Source organism: Phytophthora infestans, genomic scaffold, assembly GCF_000142945.1.
Source record: "Phytophthora infestans T30-4 supercont1.3 genomic scaffold, whole genome shotgun sequence".
NCBI lineage: Eukaryota > Oomycota > Peronosporomycetes > Peronosporales > Peronosporaceae > Phytophthora > Phytophthora infestans.
This window is the reverse complement of record NW_003303756.1, coordinates 4,021,194-4,041,786: the sequence shown is the minus strand read 5'-3', so window position 1 is coordinate 4,041,786 and position 20,593 is coordinate 4,021,194. Positions and strand designations below refer to the sequence as shown.

Sequence of the window (20,593 nt, the reverse complement as noted above, 5' to 3'; positions counted from 1 at the left end):
CGTCTCCAAACCAGTCAATGGTTTGGTGGTTCACACGAAGAGGGTAGAAACAGGACAGTAATAAACAAAAATGTCGTGATAGAATTCTATCACAATGTTGTTTTTGGTCGTTTTTGTGACTCCTTTCGAAAAAAAAAATTAAAAGATATCCCATTTTCTCCCAGAATACATCTTTGCGCATGGTACATGTACAAGCAAGCGATCTTTGGATTGTCACACCTACTAGTACATGCATATACTGTATGTTCAGTCATTCGTTGCCATCCATGACTTGAGTGACTGAAGCCTCATCTTCGTCCTTCTTTAACTTATCGACAAAGCTGTTGTTGTATCTTTTTTCCTAGGCACATGTAACCTATGGCTAGGAGTGTTATGATCACTGATGCCGTGTCCATCTCGTTTCACCTAGATTTGACTCAAGCCGGTGCGAAATCTGAATGAAGCTAAATAGTGTTTCTAGTGTGTCACGCGCCAATCGAGGCGAGTTTCACAAACTTCTATTCTTTTACGGGAACCGTTGCAGGCCGGGATTATTTACATGGAAACACACATGCTAACGTTATTAATCATGTCCTCGTACATGATTAAAACTAGCCGTTCGCCGCCGCTACGCGGCGGAGTGGCATGGTTTGTTGGAGATGAGGTGGCCGCAACCTTAGTGCTTCTTGGTGTCGCGTGTTTTGAGAGCGTGGTTCACCCCGTAGATCTTGGCATCGTGTATTTAACCAATTGCGTTTCCGTAGTCTCATTCGGCCCCGTATAATATCGTGGTTTGGAACATTTCTGTTACCCCGTACTACAGGTTGGGTGTTGTTTTCTTCAATGGCCCATGCTCTTTCGTGCTCTTCCCGGCTTCGAGGTTCCTGCTCACCCATGGCCCACGCTGCTCAGCGGTTCTGTCCTCTCTCTTGTGGGCTCATGCTCTTTAGTACGGTCTTTTCGTTAAAGCTACCTGTTTTCCGTTCTCAAACGTTTACGTGGGTTGCACTGGCTTCGTGGTAGATACTATTTCGTGACCGTTGGCCTCCCATCGCCGGTACTCTAACCAACGGGTGCTATTCCGTGCTTTGGTGCCTCCATGCAGTCGTGTGGTTCCATCGCCCGTGCATCGTGATCTCCTGATGAAGTGTCATCGACCGCGGTATCACGCTATCGTGCAATCGCGCTGTGGTTATGCTTTCTATGGTATTGTGCACGTGTAGTGCTTCTGCGTTGTACGTGTTATCGTGCTCTACGATGCCATCGTGCTCCACGGTGTGTAATCGTGGTCATACCAAGCCCACCCCCTGTGCATTTGGTGGGCGGTCCGCAGTCCGTGCAATCGTGTTATCATGTACTGCTGTCCTCCGTGGCTCGGTAAGCTCAGGTTCTACACTGGTATGGTGCTCCGTGACTCGGTGGTTTCGCGTGGCAGCGTGTTCTCCGATGGTTTAGTGGATAACCCACCGTCCATGCTGTCGTGTTATCTCTGGTGTCGGGGCTGGGCTGTCGTCTGTGTTATCGTTAGCTACCGTAGTGTCGCGCTCCGTGGATCGGTGAGCTCATGTTCTACCTAGGCATCGTGCTCCAAAAATTGATGATTTCTGATTTTCCGTATCTGGCCTCCTGCGGGCTCAGATTTGGTCGGTTGACTGTGCTCCATGTTTACTCGTGGTGTTGTTGGAGTATTGTTTCTGTGCACTCTCACCGATACGTGTTCTACCGTTATCGTTAGCTACCGTAGTGTCGCGCTCCGTGGATCGGTGAGCTCATGTTCTACCTAGGCATCGTGCTCCAAAAATTGATGATTTCTGATTTTCCGTATCTGGCCTCCTGCGGGCTCAGATTTGGTCGGTTGACTGTGCTCCATGTTTACTCGTGGTGTTGTTGGAGTATTGTTTCTGTGCACTCTCACCGATACGTGTTCTACCGTGGCTTCGAACGTCCGTGCTCTTCCGTAGCCCGTGCTTTTCAGCATGCTGGGGTGTCTATGTATTTAGTTCCCTTCCGTGGCCCGTACGTTCCTGTCATGTTCTATCCATCTGTTCTTTTCATGGCTGCGTGCTCTTTCATCTTTCACGCTACTTATAAAACTTCGTGGTTTGCATCGGCTAAGTCTTCTATCATCGTCCATGGCCTTCCGTGCTTCGTGTTGCTCTTCTATCCCATCGTGTACATAGTGTAGGTCGGTATTCCTTCGTGTTTCGTGTCCTTGCTTAGACATGTGCATCCGCGCCAACTTAATCACAAACGCTGTTCCCATTTTGTTTGATGTACACAACGTATATTGTTGGAAAGTTCACATAATATCTGAAGGTCGCACACTACGCGCGCAAATACAAAGGAAGACAACAGGTGTAAGCCACAATAGTCATATTTTAAAGTTTTCACATTATTAATAATAGTATTACAATTGTTATTTATTATTATACGCTGATATAATTTTTATGTGTACTACTACTACAAATGACTGCAAGTAAAAATATGAAATGCCTTGATAATAGTACTAAAAAAATAATACTGTAAATTAAATTAGTACAGCAGTACTACGAAGCCTAAAACAGCATTCTAAATTCAATAAGTACTAAAGTTTCGATTGAGGCCGAAATAAAAGTCCCCAGAGCCTACAATTTTTTTCAACAGCTCCTACGACAATATAGTACGTGTGTGCTTATCGGCGCCTTTTAATTATGCTAACTAACGCGTACACAGGCAGCGCCCTTTGCGTGGCCTTGCGAACCGCAGCTGAAAATGAGAGCAAAATAAAATTTAAGTGGTGCTTTTAAGTACGATGTGTAGTCCACATATAGTGTGTACAAAACACAATACCGATTTTAGCCAATGGTGGCCGCATTCGCTGCGCTCGACAGCTTTTTAGCGAATCGAGGCCGCCTTCGCTGCGCTCGGCAGCCAGTAGAACGCCCATATTTGCGTTACATTAATTAACCCTAGCCCGTTACGGACGGACTGACAGACAGACACCAGACTCCAGTAGGGGGGTAAGATAAATACATTACCGCTCTCCTATTTCCGAAATTAAAAAAATCGAAAGCATTTCATTTTCTTTTGTGACGCCTCCAGATAAGATGCCCCAGGACGCGGTTACCGCTAATGCAACCGGCGCTCGCGGTCACGCCGGCGAGCAACGGCTCCTGCCCCGCTGTCGAGGCTCGGGCCTTTCCAATACGCAGTGGGGAGGGCAAGTGGCGCCACCTGAACCCCAGGTCGGAGATAGCCCTTTGGAAGGTGGAGAGATCAAAACCGGCGAGAATCGCAACAGCGACGGCGAAATGGATGAATCGGAAGGTCAGGCGAGCGGTGGAGAGGCGGAGGAATATGTAGAGGCTAGGCGTCCCTCGGAAACAGATTGAGCGGACGATGATGACGCTGCAATTACGTCTGTGGACCCGCCGGTGAATATCACGGCAGTTGGGAAGACTGGCAGGAGTATTTTAAGGGCTACTGCCAACGGACGCTGCAAGTAATACCAGTCAAGGAGGCCTTGTCCAGAGCAGAGCTCAACAAGAGGCTCGAGAAGACGAAGAAGGGTTAAACGAGTCCCAGTTGACGGCTACGACCCGTACCAGCGGACGTATATAAGAAATCCCTTCCACCATTATCGCGACGTCGACAAGCTAATTGTGCTGGTTGTAAGTCTCGCTTGCATTAACTACATTGAATACATGTCTTTAACTTCATTGAATGCAAGTTTGTTTTACCTTGCAACTCAGTAAATTTAACATGGAGCTTTTCATAGAGGCAGCATTGATAGGGCTTCGTCGTTGTGAGCCTAAAGAGCTCTTCGATTGCATTTGCAGACAGGAATTCAGACTTCAACTCGGCTGCCAGGATTAAATCATGGCCAAATACCTGATTAATCATGCTAAATAGTTTATTCATTACAGTACGAATCTGTGACCAGGACATAGTTCTGGATTCAACATGATTAAATCCTGGCTATGATAGCCACACATTTATATCTTCCCACGTCCTCAACGAATCTTCTCGTATCTTCCCCATATGGATACTAATTTAAGTTAGCTTTGAAGTCTCGAATGGTCTCGAATTCTCGAATGGTCTCGAAATGACAAAAGTTGGCACTTTCGCAGTAATTGGCAAAAAAATAAAAGAGACACATGTGTGTATTGAGATCAGGCATTGGGTGTTTTGAACTGAGATTTGCCCGGTCCTATGTGCAAGTCGGCTCTGGGGTGGTTGTATCGAACTCCTGCGGTGGGGAGAACGAACCTGAAATGGTGTAGAACGACGCAGATCGCTGTCCAGTCATATTTGTCAGTCTCACCGCTGCACGCTAGTGGCATCTTCATTGCGGAAAATGAGCGGGCAGCGGCAGGCTGTGAGCATTGGCCGAAAGCAAGAGGTGATTCAGTGGATCGAGACGGCGGGAGAAGGCGTCCCCACTCGAGCCGTTGCGCACTTTCGGTCCCAGGGGTGGAGTGTCGATGGTGGTGCAGTGCGCCGCTGGTGGCGACTGCGCGATAAAATTCGCGCTGCTGCACCACACCAAGCTCATGTAGCTGGCGGAGGCCGCAAGCCCTTGTCGGAGACACTGGAAGAGCTGCTCTATGAGGAATTTGTGACCAAGCGCACCAAGAAGGAGAAGGTAACGCGCAGCTGGCTGGCCGATATGGCACTCGTTCTCTACGCGGATGAAGCTGAAGGGCGAGAAGCATCGCCGCCATTTACAGCATCCGATCACTGGGTCTCGAACTTTATGCGTCGCTTCGAGATATCGCTGCGCCGCCGGACAAACCTGACGGTCCTTGGCGACGAGACCCTTGTGGACCGAGCCGTCCGCTACATGGTGTTTCTACAGGCTCAGCTACCTTTCATCGACTTAGAAAGGACTGTTCTCATGGATGAGACGGCCGTGTATTTCGAAGACGCTCGACAGACCTCGCTGGACTTTGTCGGTGCTCGACACGTCGTGGTTCGCTCTACTGGGCTCTCTTCTATGCGAATTACTGTTGTGCTCGCTGTCAGCGCAACTGGAAGAAAGCTTCCTCCGCTTTTAGTGGGGAAAGGTAAACCTAAACCCACTTTCGAGAATAAACCAGGACCTCTTTACGTGGCTCAGCAGCCTCGTGCCTGGGTGGATAGTGAGTTGCTCAAGAAGTGGATAGATATTGCTTTTCCTCTCGTGGCGCAAGGCGAAGAGAAATGTCTAGTTTGGGACAGTATGAGAGCGCACATTTCGAAGGCGATCAAGGCGAAGTGCGCTTCCAGGAAGATCTCTATGTGTGTTGTACCCGGTGGGCTAACGCCCTACTTACAGGCCGGGGACATCGGCATCTACAAGAGCTTCAACGGTCTGCTCTATGTGGAGATCAACGCCTGGAAGGAGTCCGACCAAGTGGAGTACACCCGCTTTGGTAACCCCCGAATGCCAAGCGTCGACACTGTGTGTGAATGGGCTCGCCGTGCTTGGCGTGATACCGAAGAATCGACTGTGATGCACAGCATTGAAGCGGCAGGCTTTGCGCGTGACCCTAGCGACTGGTTTATCGCCAAGCACGACGTTTACGGCGCCAGATTCCGCAAAAAGTGGGCGGAGGAATCAAAGGACGACGGTAATGCAGACCTGCTGAATCTTTCGGCTCTGGATGACGCGCTGGACGACATCAACCTGGTAGACGAATAGCTTTTCTCTAATAGAGTCCGTACCCCGAATACAAGCCGTTACAACTTTTTGAGTCTGCACTATAAAATAAAGGTCGGACTATAATAGGGCGCGTCCGTTAGTCAAGAATAATCCTGGCGACACAATCTAACTTGAATAAGTATGGAAACCGTTGCAGGCCAGGATTATTTACATGGAAACACACATGCTAACGTTATTAATCATGTCCTCGTCCATGATTAAAATAAATACATTACCGCTCTCCTATTTCCGAAATTAAAAAAATCGAAAGCATTTCATTTTCTTTTGCGACGCCTCCAGATAAGATGCCCCAGGACGCGGTTACCGCTAATGCAACCGGCGCTCGCGGACACGCCGGCGACCAACGGCTCCTGCCCCGATTGCGAGGCTCGGGCCTTTCCAATACGCAGTGGGGAGGGCAAGTGGCGCCACCTGAACCCCAGGTCGGAGATAGCCCTTTGGAAGGTGGAGAGATCAAAACCGGCGAGAATCGCAACAGCGACGGCGAAATGGATGAATCGGAAGGTCAGGCGAGCGGTGGAGAGGCGGAGGAATATGTAGAGGCTAGGCGTCCCTCGGAAACAGATGGAGCGGACGATGATGACGCTGCAATTACGTCTGTGGACCCGCCGGTGAATATCACGGCAGTTGGGAAGACTGGCAGGAGTATTTTAAGGGCTACTGCCAACGGACGCTGCAAGTAATACCAGTCAAGTAGACCTTGTCCAGAGCAGAACTCAACAAGAGGCTCAAGAAGACGAAGAAGGGTGAAGACGAGTCCCTGTTGGCGGCTACGACCCGTACCAGCGGACGTATATAAGAAATCCCTTCCACCATTATCGCGACGTCGACAAGCTAATTGTGCTGGTTGTAAGTCTCGCTTGCATTAACTACATTGAATACATGTCTTTAACTTCATTAAATGCAAGCTTGCAACTCAGTAAATTTAGCATGGAGCTTTTCATAGAGGCAGCATTGATAGGGCTTCGTCGTTGTGAGCGTAAAGAGCTCTTCGATTGCATTTGCAGACAGGAATTCAGACTTCAACTCGGCTGCCAGGATTAAATCATGGCCAAATACCTGATTAATCATGCTAAATAGTTTATTCATTACAGTACGAATCTGTGACCAGGACATAGTTCTGGATTCAACATGATTAAATCCTGGCTATGATAGCCACACATTTATATCTTCCCACGTCCTCAACGAGTCCTCTCGTATCTTCCCCATATGGATACTTATTGCGGCTGCTCGAGGCCAGGATTATTCGACGTGGAATCATACATGTAAATAATCAAAAATAACCCTGGCGACGCAAGGCACCCATCCATTCATCGCTTCGCCTCGCGCCCACTTTCGTTTTGGCAGAATGGGTAACACTTACCCTGAAGACGTTCGTGCACGTGTCCTCGAGGCAGCGAAGGAGGCTGAGAACTGGCGATTGGTAGCAGCTCCCAATGGAAAGATATGGAGGTAGGAAAATGACAAAAGCTGGTACTTTCGCAGTAATTGGCAAAAAAATAAAAGAGACACCTGTGTGTATTGAACTCAGACATTGGGTGTTTCGAACTGAGATTTGCCCGGTCCTATGTGCAAGTCGGCTCTGGGGTGGTTGTATCGAGCTCCTGCGGTGGGGAGAACGAACCTGAAATGGTGTATTCGGGAGGGGATTCAATTTTTTAAAGCCGGTCGATAGGTCAATTGAGGGCATTATTCGGGAGGGAGCTTTTTATTCGGGCGCGTCCGTTATATACATGTATGATTCCACGTTGCCGCCTTCTTTTAACGTTACTTTCTCTAACCCCTACCGCCTTCCCTATAATCGTTAATAACCAATAAAATAGATAACCTTCAATAATGCATAGGAACAAGAATGAGCTACACTCTGTACATTCAATATCCCATAACCCGACACCGGAGCAAGAGGGTGGGTGGGTAACTCCGACCCACAAAACCTCCACTGCGAACCTTGGAGTCATGGATGCTGGTTCCAACGCCGCGAGAGCGTCCTTGGCAGGCTTCGTGTCGACATCTGTTCTGACTTCATCCGACGGGGTGTGTCATTAAGCTCTAGCCTCGTAGAAGACGTCGCACTATTATAAATTAATTTCATTTGAACGTGTCTGTAGCTTTTCGGCGATAACGTAGAGGAAAAGCGTGTGTCGGAGGCACCTGCTCCGCGATCTGAAGACGCCGCTGGCTATAAACCACTGTACGAGCAACTGCAGGAGCGTAAAGAAAGGAAGGACAGCGAGTGGAAAGAAAAGAACAATCCCTTCGGTGTGTGGTTCGGTTGTTAATGGGTGGTAGGGCCTAAAACTAGTCTATCTAACCTTACAACTGCACAGCACCCCCAAAGGGTCTCGATGACGAGGAGTTCGAGTATATTCAGGACCTCGAGAGCAAGAAAGAGGACGTTGAGCGGCAGCGTCAAGCTCAGCACGAGGAGGATCTCGCCCAATTCTGTAAGGACAACCGAATGGATAAGCTGCTCGTGGAATATGCTAAGAAGACCTGACGATGGCGTCATTGGGTTTTGTGTAGTGGTGGCTCGCGGCGCTCCTAGATCTGCTGCAGGTGCGCAGCTTACATCGCAGCATTTGCAGAAGTTCTCGGGGGAGAACGAGCTGAAGACCACGAGTAACAAGAAGACCTCGGTGGTGATGGTTAAAGCTAAAAGGAAGGCAGGAAAAGACAAGGTTGCTTCCAAGAGCACCGAGTCTACTGAAAAGGCAAAAGAGGAGCCACAGAAGAAGAAACAGAAGGTGGACAAGTCGCTGGAGACTAAGTCTAATACAGCAGCACTTGGGCTTGCTGCGTACGGCAGCGAAAGTGACAGTGATGAGGCCGACACAAGCTAGTCCAGACCAGGCAAGGTGAATCAATTACAGGTCTTCTGTTCCATCTACTTAAATGTTGAATCGTTGCCGAAAAGAGACGGAGGATTGACACCGGGCCTTAAAGATTTTGGCTGCAGTAGACGAGGTGCAGCTCCCGCACCGCCGGGTCCACGGAGCGGAGGAGAAGCTTCAACCAAAACTCTTCTGGTTGTGCGTGCTGCCATTCGCTTCGGTCTGTCGGGGGTCCGCATGATAACTGACGAAGTCGTTAAGGCTCGGCGTAATGGCGGTGAGCGATTTTTCCCTGGTGCAGCTGGGCCTCCAACTTGGGCCGCAGCCCTCGACGATGATGATTCAGGTTGCCGTTTAGGAAAGTTAGAACGGTCCGACATCGCTCTGTGAAGAAGAGGTGCTGCTGGTCCTTTCGCGCTGGATTTCACAGCGGCGCGACGCAGCAAATCGGTCTTGCTGGGCTTTCGATCGCTCGACACCAAACCAGTTTTTGCCATTCCAGCCAGCTCTCGAACTCTCGTTTGATTAGAATTGGCCGCTGCACGAAGAAGCGAGTCTTGACTTCTTCTACTTTTGTCGGAGCCATTGCTTTTAGTTGCGGTGCTGCTGTGGGTTTTGGAAACGCGTCGTGACTTTCGAGGCCGTGGCTGCTTCTGCTGCAGCTGGTGAGGTAGTTGAACTTCCTTGAATAATGCACTTGCATCAGGGCGAGCTCGTTTTACTGGTCGTTCCTGTCGAAGAGCTGATAAAATGCTGCTTTTACCGGTAGCTACAGCCTGAGGAGACTCAGCAGGAGACTTTAGTGGCGTCGCAACAGGCTGGAGCAGCAAGATAAAAAGTCAAATCGGTTCTTAGAACATTAGAACTTTCTAATGAACGTACCGCTGGAAGCAATCCTTTCATCGTGTCCTTGTCCTCGTCATTATTTTGCTTCTTCTCTTCTTCCAGCTCGTATATCCTCAGTAAATATCGCACTAGACCTGGCTGCAGCATCTGCACTCTCGGGGCCAATTCGTGTTGCAGGAACTCTTGGAACGGCGAGCGTTCGTCCGCATCTTCATCCGCCAATGAAGGCGGGTTTGCAGCGTCCAGCAGCAGCGCCACACGGTCCATCAGACCTCTGATCTCCTTCTTCAGTCTTTTCTTTTCCTCTTTCTTCTTCTGAGTCAGAACCCCGTAGTACAGCACGCGACACACAAGCTGTAGCAGCAGCACATGCACTTTAGCGATGCGAGGCGACTCGTTGCTGCCCAGGGACGCATTCAGCTCTGGCAGCTTAATTACGAGTTGGCCACCCACTACAGCCAGCCGTTTCTTGAACGTTTTAAGCTGTTGCTTGTCCTCTTCGTTCAGAGCCATCGGCTCCTGGTCATCACTCTTCCGTTTACCAATACGCTGGGCTCGACGATGTAGCTTGGTCCACCACTCGCCACCTTCCTCAGTCAGTAGAAGGTCAAGAAAGGACAGAACGCTATCCACAGGTGTCTTGGTGCTCTGTTGCGAGTCCGCAGTTGGCGTAGATCCCTCTCTAGCGTCCGCCGGTGCTGCCGCCTTCACATATTCCGCACGCCAGTCTCTCTCCATGTTTGCTGCAATTTCGTAACTGTCCTATTTAAAGAGCCTGACACAATGTCAATTGGTGCAAATAGGGCACTTTCACGTGGACACCGAAAAGCGCGGGAAGTCCGCATTTTTTTGACACTCACCATTAAGGCCATGGCTAACATGGACCGGGAGGACGATGAGGCTGCGTCCGTCGAGATGCTGGAAGAAGCGCAGGCGGAGTTGGCGCTTCAGATCCGCAACGAGAAGCACCTGAAGCAGGTTGGCGTGGCAGTTCGTCGGCCTCGCGCTCGCACGTCTTGTGTGAAGGGTCAAGCCGACGAAGACACTAAGCAATGGGAGCTGCTGCTCTTCTCCTTCTCGGACTCGAGTGAGCTGGCCAACCTCGAGTCGCTGCTAGTGCAACTAGCGCCCTCCACATGCTATCTATCGGCGGAACTGGAGCAGTCACAGGGCGTGGGTGACAGCAAGAAGTTGCATGCGCTTCTGCAGACTCACGAAGTGGCTGCTGTCTACATGAAGAAGCAGCTGTTCTACGACGTGAGCGGTGTCGAGACCAACGTCGCTCGGCTACTTGGAGCCAGTACAATGGCCGAGTATAAGGATGTACTGGCGTCCAAGATCACAGCAGGCTCGCTGGCTTGTTTGATCGAGGCTCTGGGCGTCATGACTGACGCCCAGTCCTTCGGCTGCTACACACTGAAAGAGGGGAACCTCTCGTCTGCCATGCAACTGGACAGCGCTGCTGTCTGGTCGCTCAACTTGCTGCCAGAGCCAAGCTCCACGACAACTGGAGTGGTAAGCTTCGGAGGTAGCGTTCTGGAGATTCTGAATCGAGGCAAGACACCCATGGGGCGTCGCTTGCTAGAGCGCTGGATCCGACAGCCGCTACTGGATGTCAAACAGATCGAGACTCGACAGAGCCTTGTGCAGCTCTTCGTGGACGACTCGTCCTTGAGGATGGAACTGTTGGACGAATGCATGAAAGCTCTACCGGATTTGGGACGACTGGCGATCAGTCTCGAAAGGAAGAAACATGCCAAAATTACAGACCTAGTGAGTGTGTACGATGCGGCGGTTGGTGCCATGCCGCGTGTGCTGAAGCTTCTAAAGGCAACAGAGGCTGGTGGAGATAACGACTTGGCTACACTTGTTAAGGAGAAGTTTGCTACTCCGTTGGAAAAAGTGCTTGCCGACCTGGAAGGGTACACGGACCTCGTGAAGGAGGTCGTCGACTTAGATAGTCGCCCAACTCTTGTGGTGAACGCTAAGCACGATGAGAATCTCCAGGCGTTGCGAGACGAATGGGACGGCATCCTTGCGGATATTGAAGAGGAGCACCGCAATGCTCTTGATACGATTGGTGGAGATATCAAGTGTGAGAAGGACAAGGTTCGTGGCTTTGCTTTCCGCGTCGTCAACAAGAAGGAAGAAGCTCGCCTATCCAAACTGTCCTATGTCCACATCTGTCAAGTACTCGTGAGCGGCGTCCAATTTACGACTACCAAGTTGAAGGCCCTTGCTACGGACTATCACCGTGTGCGCGGTGAATACGAAGAACGACAATCTCACTTACTTAGTGCAGCGATCGATGTGGCCAGCACATACGTACCTGTTCTCGAAGCCGCAACTGCTACACTAGCAGAATTAGACGTGCTACTTGGGTTCGCCCACGCTGCATGCCACGCTGGTTCAGGCTACTGCCGCCCTACACTGGAACAGGACGGTGAGTGTATTGTATTGACTAGTGCACGACACCCGTGTGTGGAACTTCAGGACGGTGTCGACTTCATACCAAACGACTACAACTTCGTGCGCGAAAGATCACGTTTCCAACTCGTGACCGGACCAAATATGGGTGGCAAGAGTACCTACATTCGCCAACTGGGCACAATTGCAGTGATGGCACAAATTGGTAGCTTCGTTCCAGCTGAGGTTGCTCGACTGCCTGTGTTCGACAAGCTGCTAGTACGCGTTGGTGCTGGTGACCTGCAGCAGCGAGGCGTATCAACGTTCATGCTAGAAATGCTAGAAGCGTCTGCAATTCTGCACAAGGCCACAGAGCGTTCACTTGTGATTATTGACGAATTAGGTCGAGGCACATCCACCTATGATGGCTTTGGATTGGCGTGGGCGATTTCTGAGTATCTACTCACCAAGGCACGCTCCATGTGTCTCTTTGCAACACACTTCCACGAGTTGACGGCGTTGAAGCTGGAGCACCCTCACGGTTTCGCTAACAAGCACGTTACTGCCGTTGCCAGCGACCGGGAGATTACTATGGTATACCAGGTGCGAGACGGGCCGTGTATGCAAAGTTTTGGTGTACACGTGGCCTCAATGGCAGGATTTCCGAAGTCAGTCATAGAGTGCGCCCGACTCAAAAGCCAGGAGCTTGAGGGATTCGAGCGCGCTGTGGGTAGTCAAGAAACCACTGGAGCCAAAAGATCTGCTGCGGATGCGCTGCTCACCGATAGCGAATCCCCTTCGAAGGTATTTGTATCGGAGAAGGGGTTCCTCACTGCATTTGCAGCTCTGCCTCTCGACAAAATGGAACCTGCTGAGGCATTTGCTGCTGTTCGTAAGCTTGCCCCACAACAGGACCATAATTAATACCAGTAAGGTACAGCACGTCGTGACTGAAGTCTGTTGGCGTTGTCACTTGGAGAAAATCTACCCAACTTAAATATATCCAGTAGTATCGTTCTACCAGAGCACCTTGCGAGTGCTTTGGCAACTTCACTACGTGTAGATACCTGCACCTTGCAACTATTGTATAGTACTTCAAAGTACTGCCTACCTGCATTGATACACCATTTTTGGGTTCCTAATCCCTGCCTCTCCAGGTTAATAGACGAAATGTTATCGTTGAATCGATGTTCTCAATATCTCAGGGCTCTAAATACATGTACCGGTAATGTCATTAATCGCATTTCAAAATTCGAGGTTCCATGTATTAAAATCTCTCTTCCCATACATAATGAATGGCGGCTCGTGAAAATGCAATAAAATTAGGAACTGGATAAAGTCGGGGGCTCTGCGTCATAAAAAAGTAATATTCAAGTACCGTATTCCTTATGTGATTGGCGACAGTCAAATTCTTGAGGTGGTACAGCCTTTCTGCCAAGCATAAAAGATACCTGCATCGAAAAAACTATATCACATGCTCAAAATTATATTGGTCGCCAAGCACATAAAGCGCGACAACACGAAATTTAAATCAATTTGATTGGCTGCTGGATTTGTCGCTAATGACCGAGCGTCGCCAATCACATAAGGAATACGGTAGGTGGATAAATTTCCCTACGTTTGAAAAATAGAAATAAGGAAAAAAGCCACTCCCCCCTTTTCACCCATCCTCCGCCGTTTCCAAGCCTTTCATTTTAGAATCCAACCCCGACAATGGAAAGTGCTGCGTCGTCGTCGGGTGCAGAATCTGAGAGACCAAGCAACGGCGGCTTCCCCCCCACACTCACGTCCCTACTACAGCTTCTGTGTGCGCGCCATGTATGGTACAGCTCTACTACACAAGCTGGGACAGCTTTTTCGCCGCTTTGACTGAGTATCAAAACGCTACTCATCAAGTTTTCCGCAAACGAACATCGACAAGTGTCGCTTCACGCAACGATGAGCTGAACAAACAAGGGACACTGACGCCTATAACACAACTCCCGCTGTCTTTTGAAACGTATTACCGCAGGTTCTGTTGCACACATGGTTGGAGGCGTCCAAGCCGCGCTACAGGCAAGCGCAAAAACTACTTCGGGAAGTCCACAAAATGCGCAGCACAACTTTCTGCCACGGTGGTCTGGATGGCTAATATGGGTTCCGAGTGAAGGTGACTCAGCAAAAAAATTTGCACAGCCATGGGTGGGTGCGGCGTCGTTCGAAAACCACCCGGCCAACCGCCGCGTTGACGATGCAGACGTGATTAGCTTCGCGGACGAGCTCCAAATGGCGGGTGCGAAAAAGAAGCGTATTCTGGAATACTTACGCAGAAAGACAGGTACGTCTCCTTATAGTATGTTATTCGAAGCCGACTATTACTCGAGATGGATACACGGCTCAATGAGCGCTTTTCCACATAGAGAAGTCGCCCAATAGTAGTTACTGAGTACGTCAACTTCTTTCAGGTACTGTTTTACTGGTGACGGATCCAAAACCCCTTGACTCCAAACTTTGTCGACTGGCTCCCAATGCAATCTACCTGTTTGTTCACCCATCTAATAGCACAATCGATCCCATTATAATTAGAGATTGCAGAATGCCACGACCTCATCGCTTTCAGACTACATATGTCATATACCCATTTTCCAGCTGTCACAGTAATATCATTCTGGGCGATCTGTTTGTCGTGGTCACTAAACCACCGATTCTGGAATGCAGCGACTTTATCGCTACACGATTTTAGTGTTTGAATCGGCAACACAGTCGAAATTTTACACGTGAGCGTCGGGAGTTTAGTTTTTCGCTGGTGTACAGCTAATTTTAAGCTTTTGTTGCGGGAAATCGATAGGGCACGTAGCGCTGGTACATACTTATACGAAGCACCTGTTTGGATGGCCTCGAGGAGAATGGATACAGAAGGATCTGGTTCTGTTACTATTGATGTATCCCCCGCTGTCGCTGATTTATCACACATTTCACCCACTTCCGATATTACATCCGTGTCAACAGAAGTGTCAGCTGATCGCTAGTGACATCGTTGAGTTGTTGCCGCGCTCTGTAAAGCGTTCTGCGCTTCTTCACCAGAGAAATCCGGTCTCTTGACTGGACCTGAGCGGTTAATGCTGTAGCTGAAACGGTGCCATCAGCGGCAACTGCGCTGCTGAACGTTGGTAGCTCTGCAATCTGGCGACCAGTGGGATTGGCAGCTGATAGACAATTCTCGTGCTCCAAGTTCACTGAAGAAACCCACCAAGTACCAAAGGAATTGCCCCTGCGTTTGGCACTATAGACACGCACGGAAAACGGGCAGTTCCTTGATGAACAGCTGATAAAACGATGGTTTCCACTCCGGTTCGTTACTCGTACAGACCTCCCATGAGATAAAGCATAGTCTTGAACAGCATGAAGAGCATGTGAAGCAGTATCAAAAGTCATTCCGACTTGAATAGTGTTTTCCTCATCGCCGTTTTCCAATCCATCAGCGATGTCGTCGATGTCCTCCGCCATTTTGCGTCCCTCAGTCGTAACAAGTGGTTTTGGGACTTAAGAGTGTACGATTTGGGTCCTCATACGCATGGCGATCATTAGTATACAACGGGTTTTGGGGTTTGGGTCCGGCCCACCTTGTTTCAGCCATTCAATCGATTGGACACACATTCTTATGTTTGTTCTCTAACATTCCTCACTTACTGACGCGGGTTTCACTTGGTACACCTACCGGCGATACCGACCCCACTTTGCTCACGTTTTGGCACACCTTTAACTTTCTGTCACAATTTTAGTGTATCCACTCACATGTTGTCATTTTCCCCCTACCCCGCAGCCGCATCATCTGCGTGAAAGCTGGAGTCTGTTCGAACAACATTCACGCGGATTAAATACTTCGGTTAGTCGTAATTTACAGTGATGTTACCCTTGGCCGCCACGGGCAACATTCCTCTGGGATACATCACTGTTACATATGATATTCAGTTATACCACTGTACGTAGTACATTACTTTGCTTCTTTATAAAAGTAAAATTGCTGTTTTTGGTAGCTAAAATGACAAGTTATGCAATTTTTAATAAGAAAACCCACTATTTTGGGTACGACAATCCAATGTAGATCTTATATAACAGGCGTATCAAGTGCTGAAGTAAATTTATACAAAATTGTGCTGAAACGTTTGTTTGGGATCTTAGTATAGGAAGTAAGAGTAGTTTTGGGCTTTAAACAAGTAGCATTAATGGTGATGACAACTTTACGAATAAAAATTAGGTTTTATGGGCTTAAACCACAGACACTGGGTGCCTTCCATAAATAGCATAAGCACGTGTCATATTTGCAGCAGATATGTCAAAGTTTAAGATGACATAAATTCTCGTGAGACGTATATTTGGTCTCACGAGACGCACCTACCCCTAGATTTATGTCGTGTAGCCATCTTAAAATTTAATATAGAAATTTGTAAACTTTATGTCGACCATCACTCTGATAGAAGCCAGCAACTTAAACTCTGGCATAAAGCTCCGCAACTTCAAGTTGGCCATCACTTTCGATTTCTGCCAGAGGCGAGAAGAGGTGGGTGACAAGCAGTGAAGTTTATGTGTTGCTAGTTAACGCTCATGTATGTGTCTACAGGAGACATGGTGCATCTAAGACACCCCGGACTGCACTGGAAGGTTCGCTGCGTGCTTGACAGCGACGACGAGAATACTCCTCCAAACGTCATGCAGGGCAGGGCATCGCCGAAGACCAAGGAAGTACCCGATAGCCAGAGCACTGAGTCCGATCTGGCGTCGTCAGGGACTGCTACGCCTCCATGGTTATCGCCCGGGCTCACGAATCGCGTGCCGAAGGACAAGTCGAGCTTGCCATCATCGCAAGATCTGAGTGCTGCAACTCGCAGTCCGGTTAGTCGTCGTTTACTTGCCAGTCCTACGACATCCTCCCCGTTGCTTTTGGAGACTCCTCCACGTTCTCCTGTGCGACTTGCAGCACGTTCGAAGACATCTGCGGCTCGCCATGGGCGTCGTGAAGCCCGCCGAAGTGCATCTGGCCCATATGCTCCGCTTAACCGCGAACTGCTTGTGCTCAACGAGAACGGGTCGTTGGTATCTTCGCCAGAGACCCCCCGTCCTCTGCCAAGGAGGTCGACGGCGCCTACACTCCAGCTCTTCGTGCCTGCGCGGTAGCCAAATCGTTTTATACACCTCCGCGAATCCTATAACCTTTCGTACATTCGGTTCCCGTACGTGCCGCACTTCGGCTGGTGTACATGCTCATCGCCGTGCCGGGTCGGAGTCTGTCGCAACTCGCTCATGGATGTATTCTGTAGCGTCAACACCTGCCCATTTGAAGGAAAGTGCGGTAACGGCTTGGCAGAGTCTCCGAAGGTATTTCTGGGGCGCAACGTGCGTACATCATCGCTGGCGGTGGTTGCGGCGGAGGACATCGGCGTCGGGGAGGTGATCGGGCAGTATCTCGGCGAGCTTGAGCACCTCAGTGTCTCGCGAGCTCGGCGCCCGCGGAACAACGGATATCGATTGGTGATGAAGCAACGCCCCGAATCTCCGGCCCACCGCGTTCAAGTCGCAATAAATGCAGAAACCATGGGGGGATTGATGCGGTTCGCGAACCACTCGTGCCGGCCGGTTGCAGAGTTCTTGGAGGTCAGCAATGGGCGACGAACGACGGTCGTGGTTGCGACGACAGCGCGCGTCCTTCGCGGAGAGGAGGTCACCGTTGGTTATGGGGACGACTTGTGATTCGTCTGTCGCTGTGGCCTCGATGGATGTGTCCACAGAGACATACAAGACAAGCAAGATTCTTGAGCCAAGGCTCGACGAGGCGAGGTAGCAGGCCGCCACGGAGAGCGGGTCACGGACTCACAGGGGAGATGTAGAGTCGTAATTGGACCTTCCGTAGGTACGAGACTCCCGGAAGACGGCACTCAATCAAGATTTGTTGTTCACGTTGATGTTCTCTATTCCTAGTTTCTGCAAGGTCACTCTCGGTACGACCTTCTTCCGCGGTATTCGGTTGGTTTTGGAGAGCAACGTGGTTGAAGATGGCATATCGCCTTCAAATCACAAGTTGGACACTAACTAGGCGCAGCAATAGCGACTGAAGCCGGTACTCGAAGTTTCTCATTCTGCTTCTTGCAAAAGCCGAGCAAGTCCACGTCGTGAGTCCCCACGCCACTAACGGTGGTTCCAACGATGGCGAAGGTGTCGGGTAGCGCAAACTACAAGATGACAGAGATCTCCCGCTTGCTAAATCTCATTGAAGACATCCTTCTTCTTGGTAAGGACGAATGGGAGAGGCTGGCGGGCTTCTACAATGGAAGTAGGATGCGTGGGTGGCCGGAGCGGGAGTTTGACAGCCTACGGCGAAAATTCAAGGAGCTCTACAGCACAAGGATGCCGACTGGGACTTCTGAAATGCCGCCGCACATCAAGCTCGCTAAAGAGCTAAAGAACGCCATCGACGACAAGGCCAGTGTCGTTGTAATGGATGACGGGGCCGACAACGAGGAAGAAGACTTCAGAGAGGATTTCGCTTTCGACGTCGAGCCTGATGACGGCTCATTTGCTGTTGGTGGCAATTCCTTAGAGTCTGTGGGGTTCGGTGTTGTGGCTGAAAGCTCTGCCAGTCAGGTGAATGCAGATGGGAGCTTTCAGGGCATCGAAATGACGATACATTTAAGAGTGTTGTGAGCTCAATATTTTTAAATTTTAGAGATTTAAGTGTTATTTAAAAGCTCTTGTTAAAGAATAAGGGTAGTTTTACAGTTTTTCCAATGGAAGTTTACAATAAATGTCTCTGTTTCGGTTAAGTGCGAAAATCAATTGGCTCGATTATCTCGATAACTCTAAATGGTTCGTAAGGGTAGGAGAGAATGCGTCCTACTAGGTGTCCTAAAGTGTCCTATTGTCCTAAAACCTGGGATAAAAAACTAGCAATCGGTTCATAAACGATCCAATATTTAGGACACCACAATGTGCTTTAGGACGAAACAAGCCAGGCTCCGTGTGTCCTAATAGGACACTCAACAACTCGACACTTATTATGTCCTATTAGGACACACAGCAACTCAGACTACTGTCCTATTAGGACAACATCAAACCCAACATGCACTGTCCTATTAGGACAACGTTACTAGTTTTCTACTGTCTTATCAATATAATTCAATTATTCATCTCTAATTCACAAGAGCAATTACACATGGGAATATTGTATTAGTAGGTTCTATCTGCATCTACTCAAACCTTTTGTAGTCTTCAGGAATCTCCAGTGTCGCTGGTGGGGCATGCTGAGGGTCTTTCTGGCGGAGGTGTTTGATATCCTCGATACGCTGGATATAGCGTGCAGCCTCACGCTTGGTGCCTTCAATAAAGGCTAAAAGGCCAGGATGTACACCCATTCGGGACGCAAAGTCACGATTGTACTTCTCCAATGGATTGTTGGTACGGTTGATCACATCAACCCCAACACGCATCATCTCCTGAGCATTCCACGTCGTAACGTCATACCTTTCCATCCAAGTCTTCAAAAAATACTTCCAGAATGCATTCCACTTTGTCTTTGCTCCAGTTTCGTCGACAATACTGCGAACGTATCTAACACCCTAATAAAGTGAAAAAAAGTGAGATCCAAAAAATATTAGCGTAAAAAAGGTCAGATTCAAGTTGTAAATAGGTATGATCAAAATAAAATAGTCCTTTCCTTTTTTAAGATTTGGTCCACAGGGATGACAGCAAGCGTGTCAAGTTTTCCGGGACTGAGCGCGTTCTTTATTTGGCAGTCTGGAATGCGTAGATCGACCATTTTTCGGCGTAGTGCCTGTTTCCAGTGAAACAGGCACCCTACGAGGTTGGCACGGGGAAACTGCTCCAAAACTGCGTTAATTAACGCCACTTCGAAGTCACACGTGACGTTTTCAGGCTCCAACTGTCTGTTGCTCAAAATGATGAGCTCATTTAGCACCCGCCAGTACATATCTTGCGACTTACCTTGAGCCAAAACGTAGCAAATGGGTACGTAGAGATTGACGGCAGGCTCAAACGCCATCACAATCAAGCATTGGTTGAAAGGTTTGGGTACCACCGAAAAGGTGCCGTCTACGAAAAGGGTAATCTTCGGATACCGCAGTATCAGACCCAAATCAGGGTGCCCAAAACCGATCATGCGATGGATTCCGGTGGTCGTCTGTGTGGGGTACGCCACACTAAACTGTAGAAAGGACCTGGGGTCCTTGTCGCTTACACAGCGTACTGATTGAGAAAGTATGGCCTCGTACACATCTCCGCCCGTACACTCCTTGCGTGTCTGCTTCACTATAGAGACGGCAGGTGCGCATGGAATTATAGTGAGCGTGGCGTCGTCGGCAGCATGGCGGCGCTTGATCCCGTCGTACACCTCTTGCCAGACAACTGGTGGAGGGGTAGCCATGTTGCTGACGCTGCGTCGCTGTAGCTCTAGGCGCATTTCGCTGCGCACATCAATGACTTGTGGCACCGCCTCGTCGCACGTATGTAGAACCCCGTCTGCTACAACTGCACCTGATCGGACAGTTATCTTAGCCTTGCATCCTTTGCGGAACCGCTTGCAGACGTAGTAAACCGTGCTTGTTTCAGGACACGAGCGCTTGATGCAGAAGGAGTAGCCGCGATGGTCCATGGTGCTTAGCTGCCGTGGTGGAGATTGATAAATGGTTGGTAGTGTGCCTTAGGACAGTAAGTAACGCTAATGTGTGTATTAAGTAACGCTTATGTAATTTTAAGAAGAAGGTCCAGAAGAAAGTTAATATTTGAGTTTTAGGACAATATGGAGGACACAAATTATAATATATCGTGTAGCGAAGGATTAGTCGCTTTTTAGGACACA

At 49.3% G+C, this 20,593-nt stretch overlaps 3 protein-coding genes across 3 annotated transcripts; 2 read left to right on the top strand and 1 right to left on the bottom strand.

Moving 5' to 3' along the window:
- Positions 1–7,108: 7,108 nt before the first annotated feature.
- PITG_02807 (uncharacterized protein) lies at positions 7,109–8,549 on the top strand (the record flags this gene model as incomplete). Its single annotated transcript, XM_002907653.1, has 4 exons — positions 7,109–7,114; positions 7,771–7,921; positions 7,990–8,106; positions 8,186–8,549. The coding sequence occupies 4 exons, from the start codon at positions 7,109–7,111 to the stop codon at positions 8,500–8,502; spliced, it is 591 nt and encodes a 196-aa protein (XP_002907699.1).
- PITG_02806 (uncharacterized protein) lies at positions 8,547–10,077 on the bottom strand (the record flags this gene model as incomplete). Its single annotated transcript, XM_002907652.1, has 3 exons — positions 8,547–9,009; positions 9,127–9,278; positions 9,376–10,077. The coding sequence occupies 3 exons, from the start codon at positions 10,075–10,077 to the stop codon at positions 8,547–8,549; spliced, it is 1,317 nt and encodes a 438-aa protein (XP_002907698.1).
- Positions 10,078–10,218: 141 nt separating this feature from the next.
- On the top strand, positions 10,219–12,669 carry PITG_02805 (DNA mismatch repair protein Msh2, putative; the record flags this gene model as incomplete). The annotated part of the gene is made up of 1 exon (XM_002907651.1): positions 10,219–12,669. The coding sequence occupies one exon, from the start codon at positions 10,219–10,221 to the stop codon at positions 12,667–12,669; it is 2,451 nt and encodes an 816-aa protein (XP_002907697.1).
- Between the last annotated feature and the right edge of the window lie 7,924 nt (positions 12,670–20,593).